At 41.3% G+C, this 24,994-nt stretch overlaps 1 protein-coding gene across 1 annotated transcript in view; it reads left to right on the top strand.

Annotated features, from left to right (window-relative positions):
* The window catches only part of LOC311048056 (transcription intermediary factor 1-alpha-like), a 52,396-nt gene that overhangs the window by 24,564 nt on the left and 2,838 nt on the right, over positions 1 to 24,994 (top strand). Inside the window, exons 9-20 of the mRNA XM_084061067.1 lie at positions 402 to 516; positions 2,408 to 2,592; positions 3,664 to 3,960; positions 11,700 to 12,062; positions 12,740 to 12,845; positions 16,726 to 16,783; positions 17,590 to 17,719; positions 18,014 to 18,167; positions 19,077 to 19,308; positions 21,099 to 21,234; positions 22,326 to 22,400; positions 23,192 to 23,350. Coding sequence (XP_083917193.1) covers positions 402 to 516; positions 2,408 to 2,592; positions 3,664 to 3,960; positions 11,700 to 12,062; positions 12,740 to 12,845; positions 16,726 to 16,783; positions 17,590 to 17,719; positions 18,014 to 18,167; positions 19,077 to 19,308; positions 21,099 to 21,234; positions 22,326 to 22,400; positions 23,192 to 23,350 — 2,010 coding nt within the window. The remainder of the gene's footprint in view (positions 1 to 401; positions 517 to 2,407; positions 2,593 to 3,663; positions 3,961 to 11,699; positions 12,063 to 12,739; positions 12,846 to 16,725; positions 16,784 to 17,589; positions 17,720 to 18,013; positions 18,168 to 19,076; positions 19,309 to 21,098; positions 21,235 to 22,325; positions 22,401 to 23,191; positions 23,351 to 24,994) is intronic.

The raw sequence follows: 24,994 nt of genomic DNA on the forward strand, positions 1-24,994 counted from the left end.
GTCTGCTTGTAGATCAGCAATTTTTTGGCAAATGTTCGTTTCTAGAATAGGGTGTTTATTAACCTAAACCCTATCCTGGGGAAAACACGAAAATAGGAGAACATTCAGCGGAAATAGCATAACTACAAGCTCGCAACGTGTCGAATGCTTGTAGATCGTCCATTTCCACGATTTGATATAAAACAAGTATATAATGTTTTATTGGTTGAATCCCTCTACCCTCTCATCCTCACACCAGACTCCTGTTTAGCTTTCCAAACAGTTTCCATGATACTATTGGGTTTTTACAAAGAAGCCTATAACACAAAGCAGAGCATGCACTGCTCTCTGTTATACTCTGGTGTGTGTCTCTCTCCGTCAGAGTCAGAATTATTTAATAACATCTCCAGGTTCTGTCACAGATATTGTTTCAGATTGGAAACCTGCTGCGGGCCAAGTGCAGCGCCTCGTTCGTACCGCAGAGCTCCGTGAGGTTCCAGTGTCGATCCTCCTACTGGGCCTCCAACATAGACCTGGGTAAGGCCGCTAATACATTACATATCGTTGCTGTCGGGCAGAAACCTCTCATCTCCGTATTTTTTACTTTTTTAGTTTTTTCCTAAATTAACCCATTAACTCTCTCAGTGCCACTCAACGAGATATCCCAAGTTTTTTGTGAATGCCCTCTGTGCCAGAACCGGCAACTTTTTTATTGTTTTTTGGAAAAAGATGTTCGGAACCCAAGATATCATTATCTGAAGATTTGCAGCTCCATCCACTCTTTGTTTAACTTAGAACTGAAAAGGGCTGTATCTCGCTTCCTAAGCACTTTTTTTTTTACTTTGGAAAAAAAAAAAATTGCTTGCACAGTATGAACATATATTTTTATTTCATTGGCACTGAGAGAGTTAAGACCTGGAACGCATCTGTGTCACTTTTTCATTTGAGCTAAAAAGCATTATTTTAGATAAACTGAAAGATTTTGAAAAGATTTGGAAACCTTTAGTCTCCTTTCTTAAAGGTTGAAAGGCTAATCCTTGTGGATGACCCGTGTCGCACGTAATCTGGGGCAGCACTTCTGGGGAGTGCTGCCCCAGTGCTGTTTGTTTTTGTTTAAAAAAAGGAAGCTATCCATGTATGAACAGAAATGTATAACCATAACCTGTGCTTCACAATAAAAAATATTTGAAACATAAAAAGCATTATTTTACACTTTGGCTATTCTAAAATAGCAGATATACAAGCTCATAGCACGGCACCGAGTGCCGCGCTATGAGCTTGTAAATCTGCTTTTTTTTTTTTTTTTATCGTCAAAATGTGTGCACATCTTTGAATATATATATTATTTTAAAGCAAACATTAACTCAAATCTTTGCTTCTGGTGGTCCCTGGAACAAAATATTTTGAGATGGGGGTCCGTGGCCAAATTCATATCATTTTGGGGGTCCTTGACATGAAAAAGTTTGAAAACCACTGATATAGAAACATACATTTTTCAGAAATCTGTTTAGGATTTAGAAGACATTTTGTAGAATCGGAACCTCAGGCCTCAATGGTTTAATGTCCTTCAAAAGTAGCAGATCCACAAGCTCGCCACTTCTGCTATTTTTGAATTGGAATCCTGAACAGTAACAGTTTCCAACCCACAGAGACGATATCCTGCTACTGGGCTTTCATCATAGACCTGGGTAAGGCAGTGAATGCATTGCATTTGTCGCTGTCAAGGTGGTAACCTTGTCTGTCCAAAACTGCTCCTTTTTATTCTTATTTAAAAAAAACATTAACAAATAGTGAAAACAGACTATCATTAGCTTGTAGACGCGCTATTTACTTTTGTGCCACACACTTGTATGATGGAGTAGGGCATTCATTTACAAAATAATACATAAAAGGTTTAAAGATGGAGATACAAGGTTTCTGCAACATATTTGACGATATGTTCTGTCAAACCTACATACATACATATACTACATGTTATTACTCCCTCGAGTATAAATCAACGCTGTCTCTGTCTGAGTTATTTGAGAATGTTTTTCTAATTTCCCGACTATAAGAAGCACCTTACGACATAATAACAACGGTGTAACAGTTAGCATAACGGCTGTAATTTATTTGACGTTTAGTTCATATAGTATGTAGTATAGTATGACATGATGTCACTGCACAAAAACTTGCTGCATAGCGGAAACAAATACAATATGAATTCTTATGTTCTATAGTTTCATATTGTAGTGATGGCCATACAGGTGATGTTGTGATAGCATCGTCAGCTATTGTCAGATAGTATTTAGTTTTCTTGGTTTGTGATTAGTATGTAGCACACTTCTTCCAAACTAAAGATTTAATTGGAATATCTTTCCACCTGTGTGTGTGTGTGTGTGTGCGTGTGCGTGTGCGTGTGCGCGTGCGCGTGTGCACATGCCCTCAGGCTCTCTAATGGTGGAGACGGTACCGGGCCACCAGCTGGGAGCGTTCCAGGGCATCCCACATCATCAGCTGTCCCATCCTGGCGGTCCGGGGCCCTCAGGCTCCCCCAGCAGCGTCCTGGGGGCCCCGGGGCCCCTTCACCACCACCTGGGCTCCCATAACACCCTGGCCCAGCTCCAGATGCAGGTTAGGCCCTGTCTGTCTGTCACCATCAATGACATCAATTAACAACTTGTGGCATTGAACATTGGAACATAATAGATAGAAAATGACACTTAGACTTCATAAACAGAGATTGCACAGGGCAGATATGACAAATAACTTAGCTATACAAAAAAGATGGCTGACATATTTCATAACTTTATACTTTCAATTCGTTTTTTAATAGTGGAAATAGTTGATCTGCAAGCTCACATCGGTCGCATCGCAACACGTTGGTTATTCCCGCTTATTTGTTTGAAAATGTTAGAAAATGTATGTTTTTTTTTCAACATGGTAACAATTATGACGATAATCGTCTTTGTCGGGAGGAACCTCATTATGTCCAAAACTGTTACTTTTACGAATTCAAAAATAGGGGCGCTGGGGGCGTGTTCTCTCCTCCGCGTCATCAGTGCCCATACCCTAGGTGGGGTTGGCGAAAGGGCCTTTCTGTGTGGAGTTTGCATGTTCTCCCCGTGTCTCCTAGGGTAGGTACCCTCACAAAATCCTGGTCTCTATACTGCCTCCCCCTGGCCAGCCGGGGCGCCTGATGGAGGGGAAAGGAACTGGTTGGAATAACGTGTTCCTTCCACGCGCTACGTCCAACCAGGGAAACTCCCCCCTGTCAGGTGACAAGAAGGTCAGTTGGCTCTCATGCATTGAAGGAGGCATGAGCTCGGCCCTGGCCTCCCTAGGTTGGCAGAGGGAAGGTACTGCCCACAATTACATAGACAATTGGCACTGGGTGTAAAAAATAGGGGTTACAAAATCGTGGGATAAAAATAAATTAAAAAAATAGCAAAAGTAGCAGATCTACAAGCTCGACACGTGTCGATTCGCGCCACGTTTCGAGCTTGTAGATCTGCTACTTTTGATGCTTTTGTGTGAAGCTGTAGTATGATCAAGTAAGGCATTAATTTACGAAAAAACACAAAAAGGTAGAATATGGAGATAAGAGGTTTCTGCCCGACAGCGAAGCGTTATGCAGAAAATAATTGCGATTATCAATTAATCTCGATTACACGTAATAAGTGTGACTGTCCTGAATACATGCAGGTGGACAAGCTGAACCCCCAGCCTCACTGGCAGCCCCCCCAGCCCCCTCCCCCGCCCTGGACCTGGCCCTGGAGTGTCCGTCTGCCCAGGAGCGCTCCTCCGGGAGGAGGAGGAGGAGGTCCCATCCAGGGGGGCTCTCCCTCCCAGAGCAGCAGCATGGCCCCCGGTGGTGGTGGTGGTGGTGTGGCCCCTCTGGCCGCCATGCAGCCCGGGGGGGGGCGCAGGTTCATGGTGCCGCCGCCCAACCACGTCAGCCCCACCGGCAGGCTGCCAAGCCCCGGGTTCACACCGCCCCAGGTCAGTGTGTGTGTGTGTGTGTGCGTGCGTGTGCGTGTGCGTGTCGCAGTCTTGATTTCATCGACTAAAACTATGACGACAAATGTTCGTCGACTACCTTTTTTCACTGACTAAAACTAAATAAAAACTAAGCTATGATGACTGAAAGTAAGACTAAACATATTGACAATTTCGTCAACAAATAAAAACTCGACTAAAATGTTAGTGAGGAACTAGTGGAGAAGAGATCCAGTAGAACTAAAACACAAGTCATTTTATGCTTGGTTGCGCTCTGGTGTTGTGCACTGAAAACGGCAGATCTACAAGCTCACAACGCGTCGCAGCGACGCGTTGTGAGCTTGTAGTTCTGCTGTTTTCAGCGTACAACCAAGTGTAAAATCAGGGATTACGACGCCATCAAGGCACCGCCAATTTGATCCAATGTAGTTATTATTTAGTCACAAGCTCTAAGCCTAGTCTAACCCATTAAGACCTGAGGCCGATTCTACAAAAACATTTCTTTTTTTAAAACCTACGTTGCTATATCAGTGGTTCTCAAACTTTTTCATCTCAAGGACCTCCCAAAATGTCTTATATAAAAATATATATATTTGGCTGCGGACCCCCATCTCAAAGTATTTTGTTCCAGGGACCCCCAGAAGCAAAGATTTGAGTCAAAAATGTTCCCTTTAAAATATAAATATTCCAAGATTTGCACACATTTTCAAAAATAGTAAATTGAGTGCTGCGCTACGAGCTTGCATATCTGCTGTTTTTGAATAACCAAAGAAATCTAAAATGACACAGACGCGTTCCCGGTCTTAATGGGTGATACGTTTTATTGGTTCAATATTATTATTATTATTATATATATATTTTTAAGATTTATTTGGGGGTTTTATGCCTTTATTGATAGGACAGTAGGCTGACAGGAAAAGGGGAGAGAGTTGTGGAGTGACATGCAGCAAAGGCCGCCGGGCTCGGGACTCGAACTCGCGGCGCGCCGTCAGGCTACATTGAGCCTAGGTGCCTGGACCGCTATACGCCAGCCGTCTAGGCCATTGGTTCAATATTTATAAAACCCACTGACACACCTTTCACTTTCAAAATGTTTCGATAATAGGGAAAATAGACCATCCACAAGGTTCACAACGCAACGTGAAGCGTTGTGAGCTTGTAGCAAAGATGTGTGTGTGTGTGTGTGCGCGCGCACATGTCTGTCTTTCTGTCTGTCTGCCTGTCTGTCTGTCTGTTTGATTGACAAGGCTCCTTAACAAGCTCAGGCACATGTTGGCAGTGTCCTAAATGTAGCTGACAGCCTTCACATCCTGAGCAGTTTATGCCTCTCCCTGTCGACATGCATTACAATCAAAAGCTGCCGCATGAGTTCACACAGCCATACAATCTGAACCAATTTATGCTAGTTCACTCTGCAGATATATCCTGTTCTCATGTTTTTGTGTGATTTAAGATAGCATGGTATGTGGACAGATGCTAGGTGAATTATTTACCTGGTATCCTATAGTTGTCTCTACTATTTTTGCTAAGTTTGCAGGATTGGTCCGTTTTGAACAAAATGCCTCAAATCATGCACGCAGCTTGCGATTTCCGTGAAATTTCCCATGCACATTCCCACTAGGCCGAGGAAGAAATGCCACCCTTTTCACATTGGCCTGTTATAGCGCCACCAGCAGGTCTAATTTGTCAAAACACATTTTTGGAACAAAATGCCTCAAATCACGAATGCAGTGTCCGATCGCCGTGAAAGGCCTAAGAATAAATGGCACCCTTTTCACATTGGCCTATTATAGCGCCACCAGGAGGCCACAATAACCTACCTGACCTGGCGGAGACCTGTGCTCCGAGGAGCACTTTTTCTAGTTTCAAATGTACAGAATGTTGTAGCGTGTTGTTTACACAGATGCTAGGTTCATTGTTAACCTGGTGTCCTATAGTTTCAAATGTACAGAATATTATTTAGGTAGCATGTTATTTAGACAGATGCTAGGTTAATTGTTTACCTGGTATTGTTCCTTTTGAGGCACTGCATGTACAGTACACTGTCTCTGCACTCTAATTTATGTGGTTATTAACTTATTTATCTTGTTTATTAACTAGAGAGTAAACATGTTTACTCTGTTTATTCCGATCGTTGCTCTGGATAACAGCATTTCCTAATAGGCTCTATGCACAGCAGCCATATTGGGAATGAATTGGGCCCCTTCCTAACTTCCTTCGCAGGTGTTACCAATGATACTAATTAAGGCTCTGTTCCATTTAGTGTGGCATAGTGGTTGTCTTATTTTCAAGGACCCCCATAACTCTGAGAGTGTACAAATGGAACCAAATGGACCCTTACGGGCATAGGCGGCGGGTGAGTCCGACATTTGGGAAGGCTAGTACGGGACACATGCACGCGCGCGCAGCGCGCGTGCATGTGTCCCCCCCCCCCCCCCCCGCGCGCGCGCGATTTTTTCGGGTTTCCCGTGGATAAAGTTACTTTTTTGGTTACTTTATTAAGTTTATTTCGGTTATAGGGTGACAAGCAGTGCTGCGCAGCCTGCGCTGATGTGAACGCAGTAATGCACGTTATTTTCTGCTGAAGGGAGGGGGCGGAGAGGGTGCTCCTTTGATCGGCGGGTAGGCGTGACTGTCACCAGGGGGCTGCAGCGACAGCACACACAATATATAATGCTGCGCACATTTATTATATATAATTTGCTCAATTTCAAAAATTTTCCAGGATAACATTTGGGAAGGCTTAGCCTACCCTAGCCTTCATTACCCGCCGCCTATGCTTACGGGTCCATTTGGTTCCATTTGTACACTCTCAGAGTTAGACACCCACCATAAGGGGCCATTTGGGAACCAAAATGGAGTGTTTCTAGTGAGCCAACATGCACAATATCAGCACCCTGACCAGAATGGTCATTAGTATCATTGGTAACACCTGTGAAGGAAGTAAGAAGAGGCCCAATTTCTTTCCAATATGGCTGCTGTGCATAGAGCCTATTGTCTACATATTAAACAGTGAATAGTAAATCGAGGATGATGTGACACAGAGCTGACCCAGACAGTCCATAACTAATGGCTGATATGTCTAGTACTCTGGGGTTGTTTAGTCTATCTTCATGGCTTGTTTTGCTTCATGCTCTGGGCTGTAGACAGTGTGAGAGAACAATGCTCTCTTGTAGGCTGCAGCACACATGAGTTGCTTCACTCTGCTATGAACAAGCTGTTGGGGTGTTCTCTGCAGTTTTCTGCACACACTGATACCAAACAGAGATAAGGGCATTGCAATGCACAGATCGTCGCTGTCGAGTGGAAAGCTTGTAGTGTATGCCCAAAAACTGTTACTTTTCAGGAAATGGGAAGAAATAACCAGTGTTACAATGCTAAGCCATTGATCTATTTAAAAACAATAATAAGCACTTTCAAATCAATTCTTTGTTTCAGTGGGAGCCAGTGAAGAGTAGATAAAACAGGAGTCATATGTTCAAATTTCTTGGTTCTAGTTAAAACTCTAGCAGCAGCATTCTGAACAAGCTGGAGTTTATTAATTGCGATTATCTCAAATAATTTGCGATCAGCCGATTATGTACAGTCATATAATTGTGACAGGCCAGTCAGAATAGGAAGTTGATGTGTTTTGTGTTCCATTGTGGATAAACTCCAACATTTTTGTCATTTTTGCCCTATCATCAACTATCTTCGGTGGCAGAGTCTCCTCCATGTCTTGCCACGGTAGCATGGTGCCCGTTCAGCCCCCGCGGTGATAATTTAGCTGCTCTATAAGCCCTGAGGAAGATACGGCTTTAGCTGCCACTGATTGGTCAGCTGCTGTATCTTCCCTCGGGGTCAGCTGACCCAATCAGTGCAATTTCACCCATGCTAAAAAATGGGTTGTGTTCGTGTTGTGATGTATTGGGTAGCATTCACACTGATGGCTTAAAAAAAAGAAAACTAGTTCTATATTGCGCTCTTCAGAGCAATGCTCACAGAGTTTTGGCCATTTTAAGTGTTAAACATTGCTGTAACACTGCTGTAGTGCCGCATATGTGTGCAATTTAGGGTTTTTGGTGATTATTATTCTCATGTCAGACCCCATGACAGTCTTTGTTTCCAAGTTTGGTGCGGTTCGGAGCAACAGTGCACCTCGCACATCCGCATGTTACATTTGTGAAGTCCATCGTCCACGATCCACGGACTACGCACCCTATGCAATTTTCATATATGATAGGCACCTTTTTTTTAGGAACTGCCATTTTACATTAAAGCCTATGAGAAACTGCCAAGCGGCGTGAAATTGTATTTTCTTAAAGGCAGGCCTATTATATCACAATTAATAAGTGAGTTGTGGTGGAGCTGCGTTGGCTTCAGCTGACTCAAAGCAAGCAGCTGTGTGTCGGGCAGCAGAGCTCACAGGCGGGGAGGAGAAACATATAGCTGGTCTATCGTCTCCGTCGGGTGAAAACCTCATTATGTCTGTTACTTTTCAGGATTCTAGTTCAAAAATAGCAAAAGTAGCAGATCTGCAAGCTCAAAACGCATTTCGAGCTTGTAGATCTGCTACTTCTGCTACTTTTGTGTGATGCTGTAGTAAGTAGGACAGGACATTAATTTACGAAAAAACACAAAAAGTTTGAATATCGTCGCCTTGCTAAACTAATGGTCTGTCATTTTTTTAAAGTTTTTCAGGAAAAATAAAAAACTGATCCAAAACTATGATATTTCTTAATCATTTCACCCAAAATGTTTATAACAAATTATGACTATTTATATAGAAATAACACTGTCTGACAGTTATGTAACATAAGAGATTTAAATAGGATTAAATCTGACTTAGGCCAAAAATAAAATTACAAAATGGCCTAAATCAGTAGATCATTTGGCCTAAGTCACAAAACCATGTGACTTAGGCCAAAAAAAAAGCCTATTTTGGCCTAAGTCACACTGGGGAGTTAGGCCATTATGCTAAAAGGGGAGTGAACAGCATGATCCTTTTCAATTAGGAGATGGGCGATTTTACCAAAGGTGGCCAGTGTCTGACTTAGGCTAAAATATCATTTTCCTCAAAAAATGACTTTAGCCATTAGTTTAGCAAGGTGACGATATGGAGATAAGGGGTTTCTGACCGACAGCAAACAGATGTTTAGGTGATTAATGTGCCATACAGTTGCTCAATCTTCATTACGTCACATCTACAGCACTAGTTTAAAATGTAGTTAAAAAGTACATTTCATAGAATATAGTATAACTGAAGTCTGTTTTGAGTCAATCATCCCCGATGCTTTGTCAGCTCATAGATTGGCCTATTTTCGCTGCACGACAAAGACATTTATTTTTAGTTTCTATTGGAATTGAAAGCAGATTTCGCTCAAGTCACAGCATGTGCTGCTGCTGCTGCTGCTGCTGGAAGCACCTGCAGCTGCGTACGTTCTAGACCAAACACAGAGCAGCTACAGCCATCTGCAACCATGAAGTGTTCTGTTTATGTTCTCATCTAGTCTCGTCAGCTGTGCTCTTTGTTAATCCATTTAGACCGGGAACGCATCTGTTTCATTTTGAGATTTCTTTGGGCTATTCAAAAATAGCTCATAGCGCGGCACCAAGTGCCGCGCTATGAGCTTGTAGATCTGCTATTTTTTTTTTAAATCGTGAAAATTAGTGCAAATCTTTTAACACATCGGGTGCCAGCATTTTTTCATAACAACTTACCGTGGGTGCCAGCATTCTCCCCATTGACTGCGCTTTGCTGTTTAAAGTTTCCGCGTGCGTTACAAGCAAATCCACGCAAAAAAAAGCATCGATTCATGTTCTGCCATGAGCCTGGCTACAGGCTGGAACCATAACATTCCCCTCGCGGGTTACAACGGGGGGGGGATCGCGCATCGCGCATGACCGGTTTTCCCCACAGGAAGCAGATTCGGAGATATAGGCGTTTCAAAGTAGGAAATAGACAGGAAGCGGATGGGGGAAAAAAAATTGTTTCCGGTGAGCGATCTGGCACTTCCTTCGCAGGATTACAATGGGTGCTCCCAGAGCTGCTCTAGCCCCGCCCGCGCGGAGAAAAAAGAAAAAAAGAAAAAGACTGAAATCACGGTTCAGACCGTGTTCGGCACCGAAGCTTCGGAACCGCCACTATGTAAACACACGGTTCAGACCGTGTTTGGCACCCGATGTGTTAATATATATATTTTTAAAGCGAACATTTTTAACTAAAATCTTAAATGTCTTCTAAATCCTAACAGTTTTTTGAAAAAACGTATGTTGCCATAATATCAGTGGTTCTCTAACGTTTTTCATGTCATGGACCCCCGAAATTATATGTATTTGGCCGCAGACCCCCATCTCAAAATATGTTGTTCCATTGGACCCCCCAGAAGCAAAGACTTAAATTAAAAATGTATATATATATTCAAAGATTTGCACAATTTTGTATTCCCCCCCCCCCCCCAAAATAGCAGATCTACAACTTAAGCTCATGAGCTTGTAGATCTGCCATTTTTGAATAGCCCAAAGCAATCTTAAAATGACACACAGATGCGTTCCCGGCTCTTAATGGGTTAAGAGCTGCTGGCCTCCATGACCAGCAGCCTTTCATCTCCACGTCCATCATCACATGTTCATAGGAGGTGACAGCATGGTGATGACGTGTCTGAGCCTCACTCACCACCAGGGCTATTATAGTTAAAGGCATACTATGTAATTTCCCTCTATACCAGAAGTGATCTGCCCCTGGAGTAGTTGTGGTGTTTACCTGTAGAAACACACTTCCCTCTATAGCTTTATTTTGGTGTTTTCACTGTTTGTTAGGTTTGTTTAGACGGGGATGTTTTTGGGCAACCAAAAACATCTAGTATAGAGGGAAACAAAAACTAACCAAATAACTCAAACTAGAATTGACAAGACATTTAGTTAAAGGTAGGGTAAGTGATATTTTTGGGTTAAAACAAAAAGTATTTTTTTAAAAGGTTAAAGCACTATATTCTGATAGTAATCATTGCTATAGAGTGTTTGTTCAGTAACAGGAGTCTCCCCGTCTCTCCAGCTCTTTAATAAACAGAAAATACATTTTCTGGTAGGTGTCAAAATCTCAGCCAATCAGGAGAAAGTACCCATTTTAAGCTTCATTTTTATAGTGTTCCAGTTCTAATTTTGCCTGCTCATTTCTTAGTGTCATCACTTCCAATTTCACTTGTTTAATCTATATCCTGATTGAGTTCTCTATCCTGATTGGATAAAATTGGAAATGAAACTGAAACTGAAACGAAAATGCATTTTCTGTTTTATAAAGAGCTGGAGAGACATGGAGACTCCTTATATGGACAGGACACTCTATAGTAACGAGCACTATCAGAACATAGACCTTTTGCAATTATTTGAATAATTGCAAATCACTTACCCTACCTTTAACTGAAATTAAAATAAATTAAATAGTGAAAATAAAGTAGAATAGCAGATCTACAAGCTTTTTCTGAGGTTGTTGAATGAATTTCATCTCTGACTAATGACTAGTACTACCCTTATGATAAAACGAATTAAACTAACACTAAAACTAATACAAACTAAATTAAAACTAATATAAGCCTTTTCAAAACATAAAAGAACTAGCCTAAACTAAACTACCCACCAACACACTTTGAAAACCAATCAAAACAAAACAGAAATTGAAAACTAACGCTCTAAAAGAAATAAAGATAATAAATACTAATGAAAAATGAAAACAACTATTTTTAACCTTGTCTCTCCCTCTGCAGTCTGTCCAGCCACTGAGGGGCGTAGGGAGCAGCCCGAGCCACCAGAGGGGGCCAGGGAGCAGCCCCGGCCACCAGAGGGGCAGCCCCAGCCACCAGAGGGGGCTAGGGAGCAGCCCCAGTCACCAGCCCAAACCCGTGGACATATTCTCCACGGCGCATCTTTATGCTACCCACAATGCATCGCTTCCCAGCAACGGCGGCCTCGGTTCTCCTCACTCGCGGGAGTCGCGGCAGCTGGCAAGTGCCTTAATTCAGGATTTCTCTAACTTTGTCATGTCAAGGACCCCCAAAATTGATATGTATTTTGGCCACGGACCACCCCCGTCTGAAAGGACTTTGTGCCAGGGATCCCCAGAAGAGAAGGTTTGTGTTAAAAATTCAAAAAAACATTTTCGATATTTTTCAAAAACGAATTCAAAAATAGCAGATGTACAAGTGGCGCAAGCTGGTAGATCTGCCATTTTTGAATAGAAAGATCTTTACATTTTCCAAAAATAACAGATCAACAAGCTTACAATTGAATAGCCTATGTATAAAATAGTGTTTAAAGCAGTAGTTCACCTAAAAATGACTTATTTTCTATCAATTGCACACGCCTTGAATTCATGGAGATTTGTTTGTTTTTGTCGCATTCCTGAGCCAATAATTTCATAACCGGCAGTAGGAGACTCAATGGAGACTCCTTGAGTCTCCTGCAGGAGATATTAGCATCTTTCCGTCGGTCAGCAAATTATTGGCTTAGGAATGCAACAAAAACTAAAAAATCTCCATGAATTCAAGGCTTCATGGGGTGTGTAATTGATAGAAAACAAGTCATTTTTTGGGTGAACTACTCCTTTAAAAAGAGCGTACAATGGTACATGTGTACTCTCGTCAGAGTTACAGACCTGTAAGGGTCCATTTTGTTCCTAACGATTACCCTGTAAATCCCCACCAAGGACCTCCCTGGGTGTCCCCAGACCGCATGTTGAGTACCACTGCAGTAAATGTATTGAAGTGAGTGTGTTTACATTAAACAGCAGGTGTTGCATTGTGTTTAGATGGAAGCCTCCTATCTGAACAAGAGGAGTGACCCGGGCGGCACCGTTCAAATGCTGAGGCCCAACTACCCACAGGGCCTTGCGTCCTCCATACCGCACAGACATGGTACGTAGCGGGCGCTACCCACACGGTTAGCTTTGTTGCTCATTCCACGAAGGCATGAGGTTGTACAAACTATATTATGGTCCTAAGGTGACTAAACAGGCTTTCCAACGATATAAAATACTATACCAATTGGTTTTATTGAAGGGGAGAAATAACCAACCAAAATAAAGTTTCCGTTTCCGTTTTTAGGAGTTTATAATAACACAGCCATAATGGATTAGGCAGAATTAGGATTAGAATCTCTTCCTAATTTTATTGTATTTTCATTTTGTGTATGAAAATAATGTTTCTACAAATAACAACAAAATGTGGGCCCAAAACAAATAAGATCAACTCAAACGAAACTGAACTGCACAACTGATCGAACCAGAATGACACATGAGGGGAACATAATAGACTACCATTTAAACACACTACCAATGCAACCTACTGTAAACCCATACAACACTAACTAATATTAACTAATGCAATGGGCTCTATGCACAGCAGCCATATTGGAAAGAAATTGGGCCTCTTCTTACTTCCTTCACAGGTGTTACCAATGATACTAATGAAGGCTCTGTTCCATTCTGGTCAAACAGAGTCAGGGTGCTGATATTGTGCATGTTGGCTCACTAGAAACACTAGTGGGTCTCAAAGTGTGGTCCAGGGACCCTCATGGTTCCTTGAGGGTGTGTAACTCTGAGAGTGTACAAATGGGAGGGTCCATTTGGTTCCATTTGTACACTCTCAAAGTTATGGGGCTCGTGGAAATTAAAAGTTTGAGAACCACAGTGCTACACTAAATGGAACAGAGCCTTCATTAGTATCATTGGTAACACCTGTGAAGGAAGTAAGGAAGAGGCCCAATTTCTGTCCAATATGGCTGCTATAGACCAATTATTTGTTTACCAACATTGAGACTGGACGCACTGGTGATTGTTTCACGCAATCAATTCTCAACCTGTTGTTTTGGGGTGCGCTGGTTTCAGCACACCCCGACCCCCTCTTGTGTGTTGGCTAGTGAGGCGCGTCCTAGCGAGACCTGATAGAATGGGTTTCATTGCGCGCATACTGGTTGCACGCATACTGGTTCTTATCAGTGTGACGTCGTCTGTTAAGGGGTCTATGCATAGAGCCTATTACAATCCGACTGAAATACCAACAAAAAAAAGGTTTCCCCAAAACCCTATAACACGAAATCAAACAAATAACCCCCTCCCCATGGTGCAGAGAGAATGTGGTGCAGTCCGATTATATGGAGCAGCTGGTTGCCCTTTCTTTGGCCAGCCAATCATCACCAGCTGCTTCCCACAGAACTGGTAACTCAAAGATAACCGAATCCACTTAAAGTCGCAGTTCACAAATCCAAACTTGGTCAGAAATGTAAATGTTTGATCAGTAATGGCCCTGTCAAGTATTTTTCTCACTCAAAAAAACATCTATAAATGAGTTTTATTGCACCTTGAACTTGGCTCTGTCTTTGCCCTCATTAACAATTCCAGGTCCCATGAATTATACATTATGCCACGCCTGCAGGAACAACCCCTCATGAATATGCTAATGTGCTACGTCCCTGGAATCAACATGCAGACCCCCCCCCCCACCCCATTCATTCAAACATTAATGAATGAATAAATAAATAATAATAAATAAGCACATGTTGGTCATGCATGTACCCGGTATCACTATGGCAAAATGCAATATTAGACTAATTATGCCTTTATCAGGGCTCAACATTTTGAATATACGTTTTAATGTATGTTTATCATAATCAGAATTATAAATAAGAAAATATGTTTATTGTCGCTGTATGGAACATACAACAACGTTGTGTTTAGTGCATCCACTTAAAACAAATAGCAGCATCAACAATGAAATACAGATAGAGCAACATTATGCCATAAACTCTCATAGTCAAGTCATCATAGTCTGTTGTCAAATAAATTGCAATGTAAATATTGTAACCTAGCTAGATTTGCCATAATGTTATAATTTATGCCAGGGGTGGGCAACTTTGATGATGGAGAGGGCCACTATATTTCCACACTCACTCCAGAGGGTGATGTAGATACTGTCGGGCCATTCTATGTCACGCAAAAATAGCAGATCTACAAGCTCAAAACGCGCCGCAGCGCGACGCGTTGTGTGCTTGTAGATCTGCTATTTTTTATATTTTTGAATTGGAATTCAGATTTCTTTTTAGCTATTTTTGAATTGGAATCCTGAAAAGTATCATTTTTATTTAATTTCAAATGCATTTAGTTATACTTATGTTAACTTTATGAACTTAAAATACATTGGACATAAAAAAGAATTTCAATACTAGTCATTAAGCTACTACTAATATAGTAGTAGTAATTAAAGCGGGTCATGTTTGCAATTGTATCAGCTGAAATCAATAATATATCAGTGTTCCGATATTAACCTGCGGGCCGCATTAAGTGAAGGTGGGGGCCGCATGTGGCCCCTGGGCCGCCAGTTGCCCATGTATGACTTTAGGCAGTGACTGAATAAAAGGTTGTGTTCTGTGCATAGAATAATAACAGCGCGTGCGTCTGAAGATTGTACACAATGTTGTTCCATTGCTTGGCCACTGACTGCGTCTAGAAGAAAAAGTCTGCTAAATATGCAAGGCAATAAAGCAATAGAACTGGTTGTGTGTGGTTATCTGTATTTGTTTGCATGTATGTATAGTCCATCCATCCAGCCATCTTCAACCGCTTATCCGGAATCGTGTCGCGGGGGTAACAGTTCCAACGGAGCGCGCTAGACCTTCCTTTCCAGAGCAACATTAGCAACTTCCTCCTTGGGGATCCCGAGGCTTTCCAAGGCCAGTGTGTGGAGATATAATCCCCCCATCTGGTCCTTGGTCTGCCAGGGGAATATACTGTATAAACTACATGAATAAACCAAAAAAGGAAGAATTAGCATACAATATATGCTGTCTCAATGATGCGGCTGCTGGGGTGGCCACAAGCCCCCAGAGCCACGGTAGAACAGTGAAGCGGCGGTCGCCTGGTGGTCAAATCTGGGAATGCAATACTTCCGCATTTAAAACGCCACTGCGCGTGCTTCTACTGTTTGAAACCCTAGTGCGCCTGCTCGGTGCTCAAGACTTCCGCATTTGGGCACCCAAATTTGGTGCCCGAATGCGGAAGTAGAGGTACTTCCGAGTGTTTCAAATGCCATTGAACAACTTTCATTGAAATGGATAGCTGGGGGCAGGGCAGTCCGCCCTCTAGATAACTCTATGGGTGGTCATCAGAGTCCGTTTTACCGTTATTTTCAGCTAGACTATTTGTGCTCATAAGGCAGATGACACAACGTTGGAGCACAGCAACGGTTGATAGGTTTGAACATTGCGGGCATCAATAAATAAATAAAACACAATTTCTAAAGTTACAATTGAATGATTTTTAAGACCTTTTAAATAACAAATTGGCCAAATTGGCAAATATTACGTAAGAAAGAGGCAAACACTGTGAAAATAGACGATCTACAAGCTTGTAGTTCAGCTATTTTGACACAATGTTTATCTGTGGAACCGAGTCAAACTAAATGTAATGCCTACAATTCACAAGTGCCTGTCAGGGTAGGGGGTCCCCAGTTCAAATATGATTGTTTTGGTGGCCTGAAAAGTTTGGGAACCTTTGCCCTATACAACAGGTTGAGACCTGGAACGCATCTGTGTCACTTTAGATGTCTTTGGCTATTCAAAAATAGCAGATATACAAGCTCATAGCGCGGCACCGAGTGCCGCGCTACGAGCTTGTAGATCTGCTATTTTTGAAAAATCGTGAAAAAATATTTTTTATATTTTTTTTCAAAAAACTGTCAGGATTTTTAAGAATCGCCTCAGGTCTTAATGGGTTAAAAGATGCTTTTTCTTCTGTCTCAGCTCAAGCACAGCAGAGTTCACCAGGGTATCCTGCTGTATCCCAGGAGGAGAAACCAGGGTAAGCTGAAATCTGTGCATGTTCATCATGTATCTGCTAACACTCTGTTCTCTAGTCTGTCTCTCTCTGGCTTATGTTCAGACTGACACACATCTTTAGAAATCAGATTGTAATCGCATTTCAAAGCACCTGGGGAATGTGGTTCAAAGTGTTTTTTGTGTGTGTGTGTGTGTGTGTGTGTGTGTGTGTGTGTGTGTGTGTGTGTGTGTGTGTGTGTGTGTGTGTGTGTGTGTGTGTGTGTGTGTGTGTGTGTGTGTGTGTGTGTGTGTGTGTGTGTGTGTGTGTGTGTGTGTGTGTTTTGCTTTTGCTGTTCAGACTTGATCAAACCAATCTGATGCCAATCTGGATAGGCCAAAAAAACTGATTTGAGCTGCCAGTGTGAACACAGCATCATAGCCTGTCTGTCTGTCTCTTTCTCTCTCTGTCAGTCTCTCTCTCTCTCTCTCTCTGTCAGTCTCTCTCTCTGTCAGTCTCTCTCTCTCTCTCTGTCAGTAAACAGCACAGTACAGTAAGACGTTAAAGCTAAAAGGACAACACAAAAAGTCCTAGGGACTTGTTTCCATTGTGGTCCTATGTATTCAATTCATCAACATAGCAGACATTAACACAATAATACATGACATCAACAAACACAAGCACTATATATACAAAAGAGAAAATTACATTTACTTTCTCTTTTGGTCTCCTGATAGATGTTTTTTCAGGCCAATTCTCTCTGTTTCTCTCTCTCTCTCTGCCGTTGGTTTCTCAACCACCCCATTTGTTTTCATTTGGCTCCTATTGGCTGTCTCTGATTTGCTCTGAAGGACGGTTCACTGGAAGCCTCCTGACACGCAGCAGCAGCAGCATAACGGAACGGTGGCCAAGAGAAGAAGAAGGTCATCACCCGGACCCGTCATCGTCATCAAAGATGAGCCCGAAGATGACGTCAGCTATGTAAGGAGACAGTGTCACATGCACTGTTCATTTTGACAGAACATGTTTGATTTAGTTTCAGTCATATGTTTGTTATCTGAAAAGTTTTACTTTTAGTCTAGTTTTGGTTGACTAAATATCATAAGATTTTAGTCGACTGAATCTACAGTTGATTTAGTCGACTAAGAAATATTTTGGTGGTGCCTTGATGGTGTCGTAATGCCTGGTTTATACAGTACTTAGCTGTGTGCTGAAAAATGTGTGTACGTTTGTGTGTGTGTGCGTGCGTGTGTGCGTGCGTCGTGTATACGTCAGGTACAAACCAACCAAAGAGCCAACCTCCCTGACAGCACAGGCGACCAGCCCCAAACCAGCAGCCAACCTGGAGGGAAGCGCGTCCCCACTCCTCCTCAAAGCACAGAGAACAAGCCCCCCCACACCCCTCCACAGCAGCAGCCAAAGACACAAGGTAGGGCTACATGTACTGTAGCATTATTTCAAACTCGTGCCTCAATAGGCTCTATATGCACAGCAGCCATATTGGAAAGAAATTGGGCCTCTTCCTTACTTCCTTCACAGGTGTTACCACTTATACTAATGAAGGCTCTGCTCCATTTAGCGTACGAAGCCAAAGTGCATTAACTACGTTTTTGGACACACCGACTTATTTGTGTATCCCAAAGGTCACATTAGCCTTCGTGATTTCGGGGGATAAACAATTACCTCAAGAACAGATGTACAATTTGTGTAATATCACTTATATGCCGTTATCTCATTTGGCTGACCAGTTGAATCACTTTTAACCCATTAAGACCTGGAACGCATCTGTGTCACTTTTAGATTTGAGCTAAAAAGCATTATTTTACACTTTGGCTGTTCAAAAATAGCAGATCTACAAGCTCATAGCGCGGCACTGAGTGCCGCGCTATGAGCTTGTAGCTCTGCTATTTTTGAAAAATCAAGAACATTAGTGCAAATCTTTGAATATATCTTTTTTTAAAGCGAACATTTGTATCTGAAATCTTTGCTTCTGGGGGTCCCTGGAACAAAATATTTTGAGATGGGGGTCTGCGGTCAAATACATTTTGGGGTCTTTGACATGAAAAAGTTGGAGAACCACTGTTATAGCAGCATGTTTAAAAAAAAACTGTTAGGATTTAGAAGACATTTTTGTAGAATCAGAACCTTTCTCGTACTTACTGCACTTTGGCTTTGTAGGGTAGACTGTTCATTTGGTTCTCAAACATTTTTAACATGGAAATGATTATGACGATATGATAATATATAATAATTGCGATCATGTAATTATTATGACCGGCCTATAGTGAGAGGTTCTGAATGTCTTGTTTTGATGCATTTTGGGTTCATGACCATGCAGCCCTAACCCAAGGCGACCGGAGTGAGGCCGACACCCCTCACCGGACCACCCTGCTTCTGGGAGGAGAGACGGAGGAGGGGGGTGACGGGGGACGTGGTGGAGGTCCAGCAGAAGACACCAGTGAAGACGTGTGTGCAGTGTGCATGAGCGGGGGACAGCTGCTGTGCTGTGGACACTGTCCCCGAGTGTTCCATCTCACCTGCCATGTGCCCAGTCTGTCCACATGTCCCAGGCAAGACCCCTCCGAGTCCTCCTAACCCATAAGACCTGATGAGTAAAACTGTTTTTAACCTATGAGACCTGAAGAGTAACGGCTGGTTCTCAACGTATAGGGGTCCAGGGATGTCCAAGGGTCCTTGAGGGGGGTTCCAGGGGGTCCCCACCTAAATGATTTAAAGGATCCCTGGCTAATAAGCCAAATATGCCTTAATACATTATAATTGTCCTCTATAACTAAAAGGTCATATTAAAAACACCTTAAATATTTATTTATTCAAATATTTTTATTTCAGAAACAGTTCATCTTTCACTCAATAGGGGCAATGCCCATGGAATTTATGGAATGCATGTGCAAGAAAAGCATATTTAAAATATTGATGTGATGCTCATATTAACCTTAGGAAGTATTGAGATGTTTTTTATTTTCACATGCATTCCATAAATTCCATAGGGCTAGACCACACATGGACAAATGTGACGGGCATTGCCCCTATTTAGTGAAAGATTCACTGTTTCTACAATGTGTTTTACAATTTTTATCTTAGTTATAGAGCAATTATAATGTTTTAAGGCTTATTAGCCAGGGATCCTTTTACTAGTTAGGAAGGAACCAAACGGGTGTGTAACTCTGAGATTTTATAAAAAAATAACAGAAGTACACAAGTTCAACACAAATGTGTTCAGCAAGTTCACAAATGGACCGTTACTGGTTCATTTGGTTCCAGTTTATTCAGTCTCAGAGTTAAATTAACACTGAAGATGTTACTGTGTAGATTGTGGTCCAAGAGGAAAAAAGAAAGGAAAAAAGAAAAATGAAAACTGAATCACTGGTGTAGTCTATTATGTATGTCATTCTGTCTGCTAATCTGTCCACCAGAGGGCGCTCCAAATGGCAAAACAATGTTGAAACACAAGCAGACAGTGAACTAAATGATGTAAACTTTGCTCTTTCCTCTGACTTTGCTGTCGGAGGAAAACTTTGCTTTATGACAATGGAAAGCCCTCTAGGGCAGTGGTTCAAGCCATGTACAAGCACTGAAAGCTTGTACATCGCGTGTACATACACAGATACTATGGATCTGTCCATTGTTATTTGATCTCTGTATGTGTGTAGGTGCTGGGTGAAAGCAGGCAGCAGGAGTGTAACAACATCTATGGATCTGTCCATAGTGAATTTAACATTTAAAAAAAATGAATTTCAAAAAATAAAAAATACAATCTTGAAAGTATTGGAACGTTTTGGCCGTGGCAGGCACAAACCCTTTTCAGATGGGGATCCACGGCCAAATACATTTTGGAGGTCCTTGACCTGAAAAAGTTTGAGAACCCCTGATCTAGGGGAGTGGTTTTCAGTGGTGCTTCCAAGTACTCTGTAGTACTCTAACTCTGACCACGTTATATTAAAAAAAAAAAGCCAAGTAAAAGTCCTGTATACATCATTTAACTTGAGTAAAAGTAAAAAAGTACTGGAAAGTAAGTAAGTATCAAATAAAGATACTAAAATCTTTTTTTTTTTATGTTTTGAAAGTAGCTGATGTATAAAACAGGTCTTAATTCGTTAATGTATGTTTTGTAATAATAATCTAAATCTGAGACGACGGAATAGGGACACTAGGGTTCAGTGTGGTTAAATTATGAAAGCCAAGAGACTTTGTTTAATTGCAACGCGCCGCAATTCTTAAAACCAAAACAATATTTAGACATAATTCTGTTTGTTTTTTAGGCTGTTATGACAGTGTTTTTAATTGAGTGTGCGTGTGCGTGTGCGTGTGCGTGTGTGTGTGTGTGTGTGTGTGTACACAGTGGGGAGTGGTTGTGTGCGTTGTGTCGGGACCTGGCGGTGCCTGAGATGGAATACGACTGTGGCAACCAACCTGTAGCCAAGGCTGTCAAAGAAGAGCCCGACTGTGAGAGACGACTCCCCCCGGTGGACAAACGAGTCAGTATACCTAAAAAAACAGGGGTCCTTGAGGGGTGGGTGGATTCCAGGGGGTCCCCAGCAAAAAAATGTGGAACAATTTAAAAAATGAGCACTGAGCTTGTAGATCTGCTCACAATGCCTCGTGTTGCGACGTGTTGAATGTGTGCTTGTAGATGAGCTATTTTAGAAATAGAAAATTCTAAATTGTGAAAAATTAGGATTTTTTTTTTATGTTTAACACAAATCTTCTCTTATTGTGGCCCCCCGTTACAACATCTTTCTAGATGGGGGTCCGTGGCCAAAGGCATTTAAAGTTCAGGGCCCTTGACATGAAACTGTTCTATAAACAATTACCTAGTTTAGTCAGCTGGTTCACTTTCTAAGGGCGTCAGTCACTGTGATATGATTTCCGTTCTTAGTCAAATAGTTAAAAAAATAAATAAATACAAATATATTTGTAACATTTTGTCTTGAATTGGAATAATTTGAGTTTAATGAATGAGAGGAGTGCAGTTAGTGTCAGTACCACAATCCTTTCTTTTATTAGTTTTCACATCTTTTCACACATTAGTTTAATTTGTGTACTAAACTACTGGTTTCTGAAGCCAAACGACTCCTCCACAATGAATCAAAAAAAGGGGTTTTCAAAGAAGTACTCCTTAGCTCCCAAAAGGTGTGGACTGCAGACTTGCAAAGAAGATTTATTTGGAGCAAGGCAACAAATTATGACCAGAACTCCTCCACGATCTTCCAAAGCTAGAGAGGACAAGCTGTACAGACTGTTAGGGCGGATGTTTTGGTGTGTGTGTGTGTGTGTGTGTGTGTGTGTGTGTGTGTGTGTGTGTGTGTGTGTGTGTGTGTGTGTGTGTGTGTGTGTGTGTGTGTGTGTGTGTGTGTGTGTGTGTGTGTGTGTGTGTGTGTGTGTGTGTGTGTGTGTGTGTGTGTGCGCTTTTTGGAAACTGTTTGAGCCAACAGTCTGTCTAGGAGAGACTAGTAAACCATATACAGGCATAATGTTCTTAGTTGTTAGCTAAACAAACATCTATTTATGTTCTCTGTTAGTGGCCATGCATTAAGTCCAAATGTCAACCCTTCTTCCCACTCTGCAGAAGTGTGAGAGACTGTTGCTGCGGTTGTTTTGCAGTGAGATGAGTTCAGACCTCCACCAAGCTGCTCTGTCCTCGGTGAGTACACAAGCATGAGGGTCAAAAACAGCAATAATAATGTCTCATAGACTTACTGTACATGTAGCGTTCATCGGTGGACAAAGTACTCAATACCAGTACTTGAGTCAAAAGTATAGATACTGCCTTGTCAAATGCAGTGGTGGAAAGTAACTAAGTACATGTACTCAAGTGCTGTACTTAAGTACAATGTTGAGGTATTTTTTACTTTACTTGAGCATTTCCAATGTCCAATACTTTTACTTCCTACTCCACTACATCTCAGAGGTAAATATAGTACTTTTACTCCACTTCTTATTATTTGAAAACTTTAGTTACTAGTTACTTTGTAGATTTTGATTATTATTACAAAACATACATTAACCACTTCAGCCCTATATGCATTTCGGCTATTTGAAAATAGCCGTTCTACAAGCTTTCTGCTATTTTCAAAATATTTGTATACATTTGAAAGCTTGAAATGGGACATTCTGCATAATGAGTACTTTGTACTTTTGGTACTTTGACTACATTTTGATACCAATACTTTTGTACTTTTACTCAAGTACATTTTTAATTGCGGACTTTTGCTTGTAACAGAGTACTTCTACATTGCAGTATTGATACTTTTACATAAGTAAAACATTTGAGTACTTTTCCCACCACTGGTCAAATGTTGCTCAACTCAACTATCAGTGAAAGTTGCACAGTCAAATTTGTATGTGTAGCTGAGTTAGTTGAGCCCTGGCCTACATGTTGGAAATAGCTTGTCTTTATCTATTTGCTGTTTCATGGTCTCTATATGTGTGTAGGTGCTGAATGTAAGCGGGCAGAGTGCAACAACAGCACCTATGGATGTGTCCTTAGTGAAGAACAGACTGGAGGCCAAGCAGAGTCCCTGCTACCAGCGACCGGCACACTTCATCTCTGACATGAGGCTACTCTTTAGGAACTGTGCTCTTCTCCATGAGGTGAGACGGGGCTTCTCAAACATTTTACCTTCAAGGACGGAGCCCTGAACTGATAAGAGAAGAGATTGTTGTTGTTGTTAGATTAGGTTTAGTACAGCGTTCTACAACTGTCTATTAGGGCTGGTAACTTTCCTCAGAAATTATTTTCGAATATTGGTCTTAAAAATTGGCAGATATTCGAATATGTTCGAATATTATTATTATTAAAAAATACATACATTTTTTTTGTAATGTTTATTTGACAGGGACAAAAAAACGATGTATCAAGTGCTCGGATCCAATAAAACATATATTTTGACAGGGACAATACAAAAAACATAGTTTTTTGTATTGTCCCTGTCATTTTTTTTTTTTTTTTTTAATATTAATTTTCATATTTAAATATACATATTTTTCCCATATTCAAGGAATATTCAAAATTCTAATATTAATTTACTAGCCCTACTGTCTATACAGTAGATTGACAGAGAGAACCCTCTTATTGGATTAGCTTCTAGCTTGTGAAATTAACCACTGGCATTCATATTTTGGACATGTCATTATAGGCGAAAATGTTCAAAAATAGTGAAAATAGGATTCAGACGTTTTTTATAGGGTTTAAGTGGTTAACTCATTTTGCTGGGGACCTCCTGGAACCCTCTCAAAGACCGCCGAGGGGGGGGGGGCCCGGACCACGCTTTGAGAACCGCTTAGGTAAGAAGCCCCCCCTCTGTGTTGAAACAATGGGCACTTTGTTTCGCTTTGTTTCCAAGTCTATTGTGTTCTGCACTGAGCACACTTCAGAAGAATGTGAGGAACTTCATTATGTACAGATCTCCACCTAAAGGGCACCAGTTTATCATCACTGTCAGGTGAAAAACCTTGTATGTCCCAAACTGTTACTTTGCAGGAAATGGTAAAAAAAAAAAAAACCTGTGTTCCAATGGATCCAGTGTAGTTATTATGATTTAGTCACAAGCTCTTGTTAATACTTTTCCCTATTCAATATTTATATAAAAAAAAAACACAGACTCACGTGACCACTTTCAAAATATAAAAAAAATATCGAGAATAGCTGACGTACAAGCAGTGTTGATTTCGTCGACTAAAACTATGATGAAAAATGTTGGTCGACTACCTTTTTTCACTGACTAAAACTAAATAAAAACGAAATAAAAACTAAGCTACGATGACCAAAACTAAGACTAAATATATTGACAATTTCGTCAACAAATAAAAACTAGACTAAAATGTTAGTGAGGGACTAGTGGAGAAGAGATCCAATAGAACTAAGACATTTTATGTTTGGTTGAGCTCGGTTGTTGTGCTCTGAAAATAGCAGATCTACAAGCTCACAGTGAGCTTGTAGATCGGTTATTTTCAGCATGCGACCAAGTGTAAAATCAGCCATTACGACGCCATCAAGGCACCGCTAAAATACATTTTAGTCGACTATAATCTTATGATATTTAGTCGACGAAACTAGACAAAAACTGAAAATAATCAGACGACTAAAATATGACTAAAACTAAATGGAATTTTATTAAAAAGACTAAAACTAAATCAAATTTGAATTGCTGTCAAAATCAACACTGCCTACAAGCTACAAGTGCTGAGCTTTTAATTCGGCTATTACTTTTGCAAGACACTTTTGTACGAGAAATA

The sequence above is a fragment of the Gymnoscopelus microlampas genome (assembly GCF_963454915.1).
Source record: "Gymnoscopelus microlampas genome assembly, chromosome: 6".
Taxonomy (NCBI): Eukaryota; Metazoa; Chordata; class Actinopteri; order Myctophiformes; family Myctophidae; genus Gymnoscopelus; species Gymnoscopelus microlampas.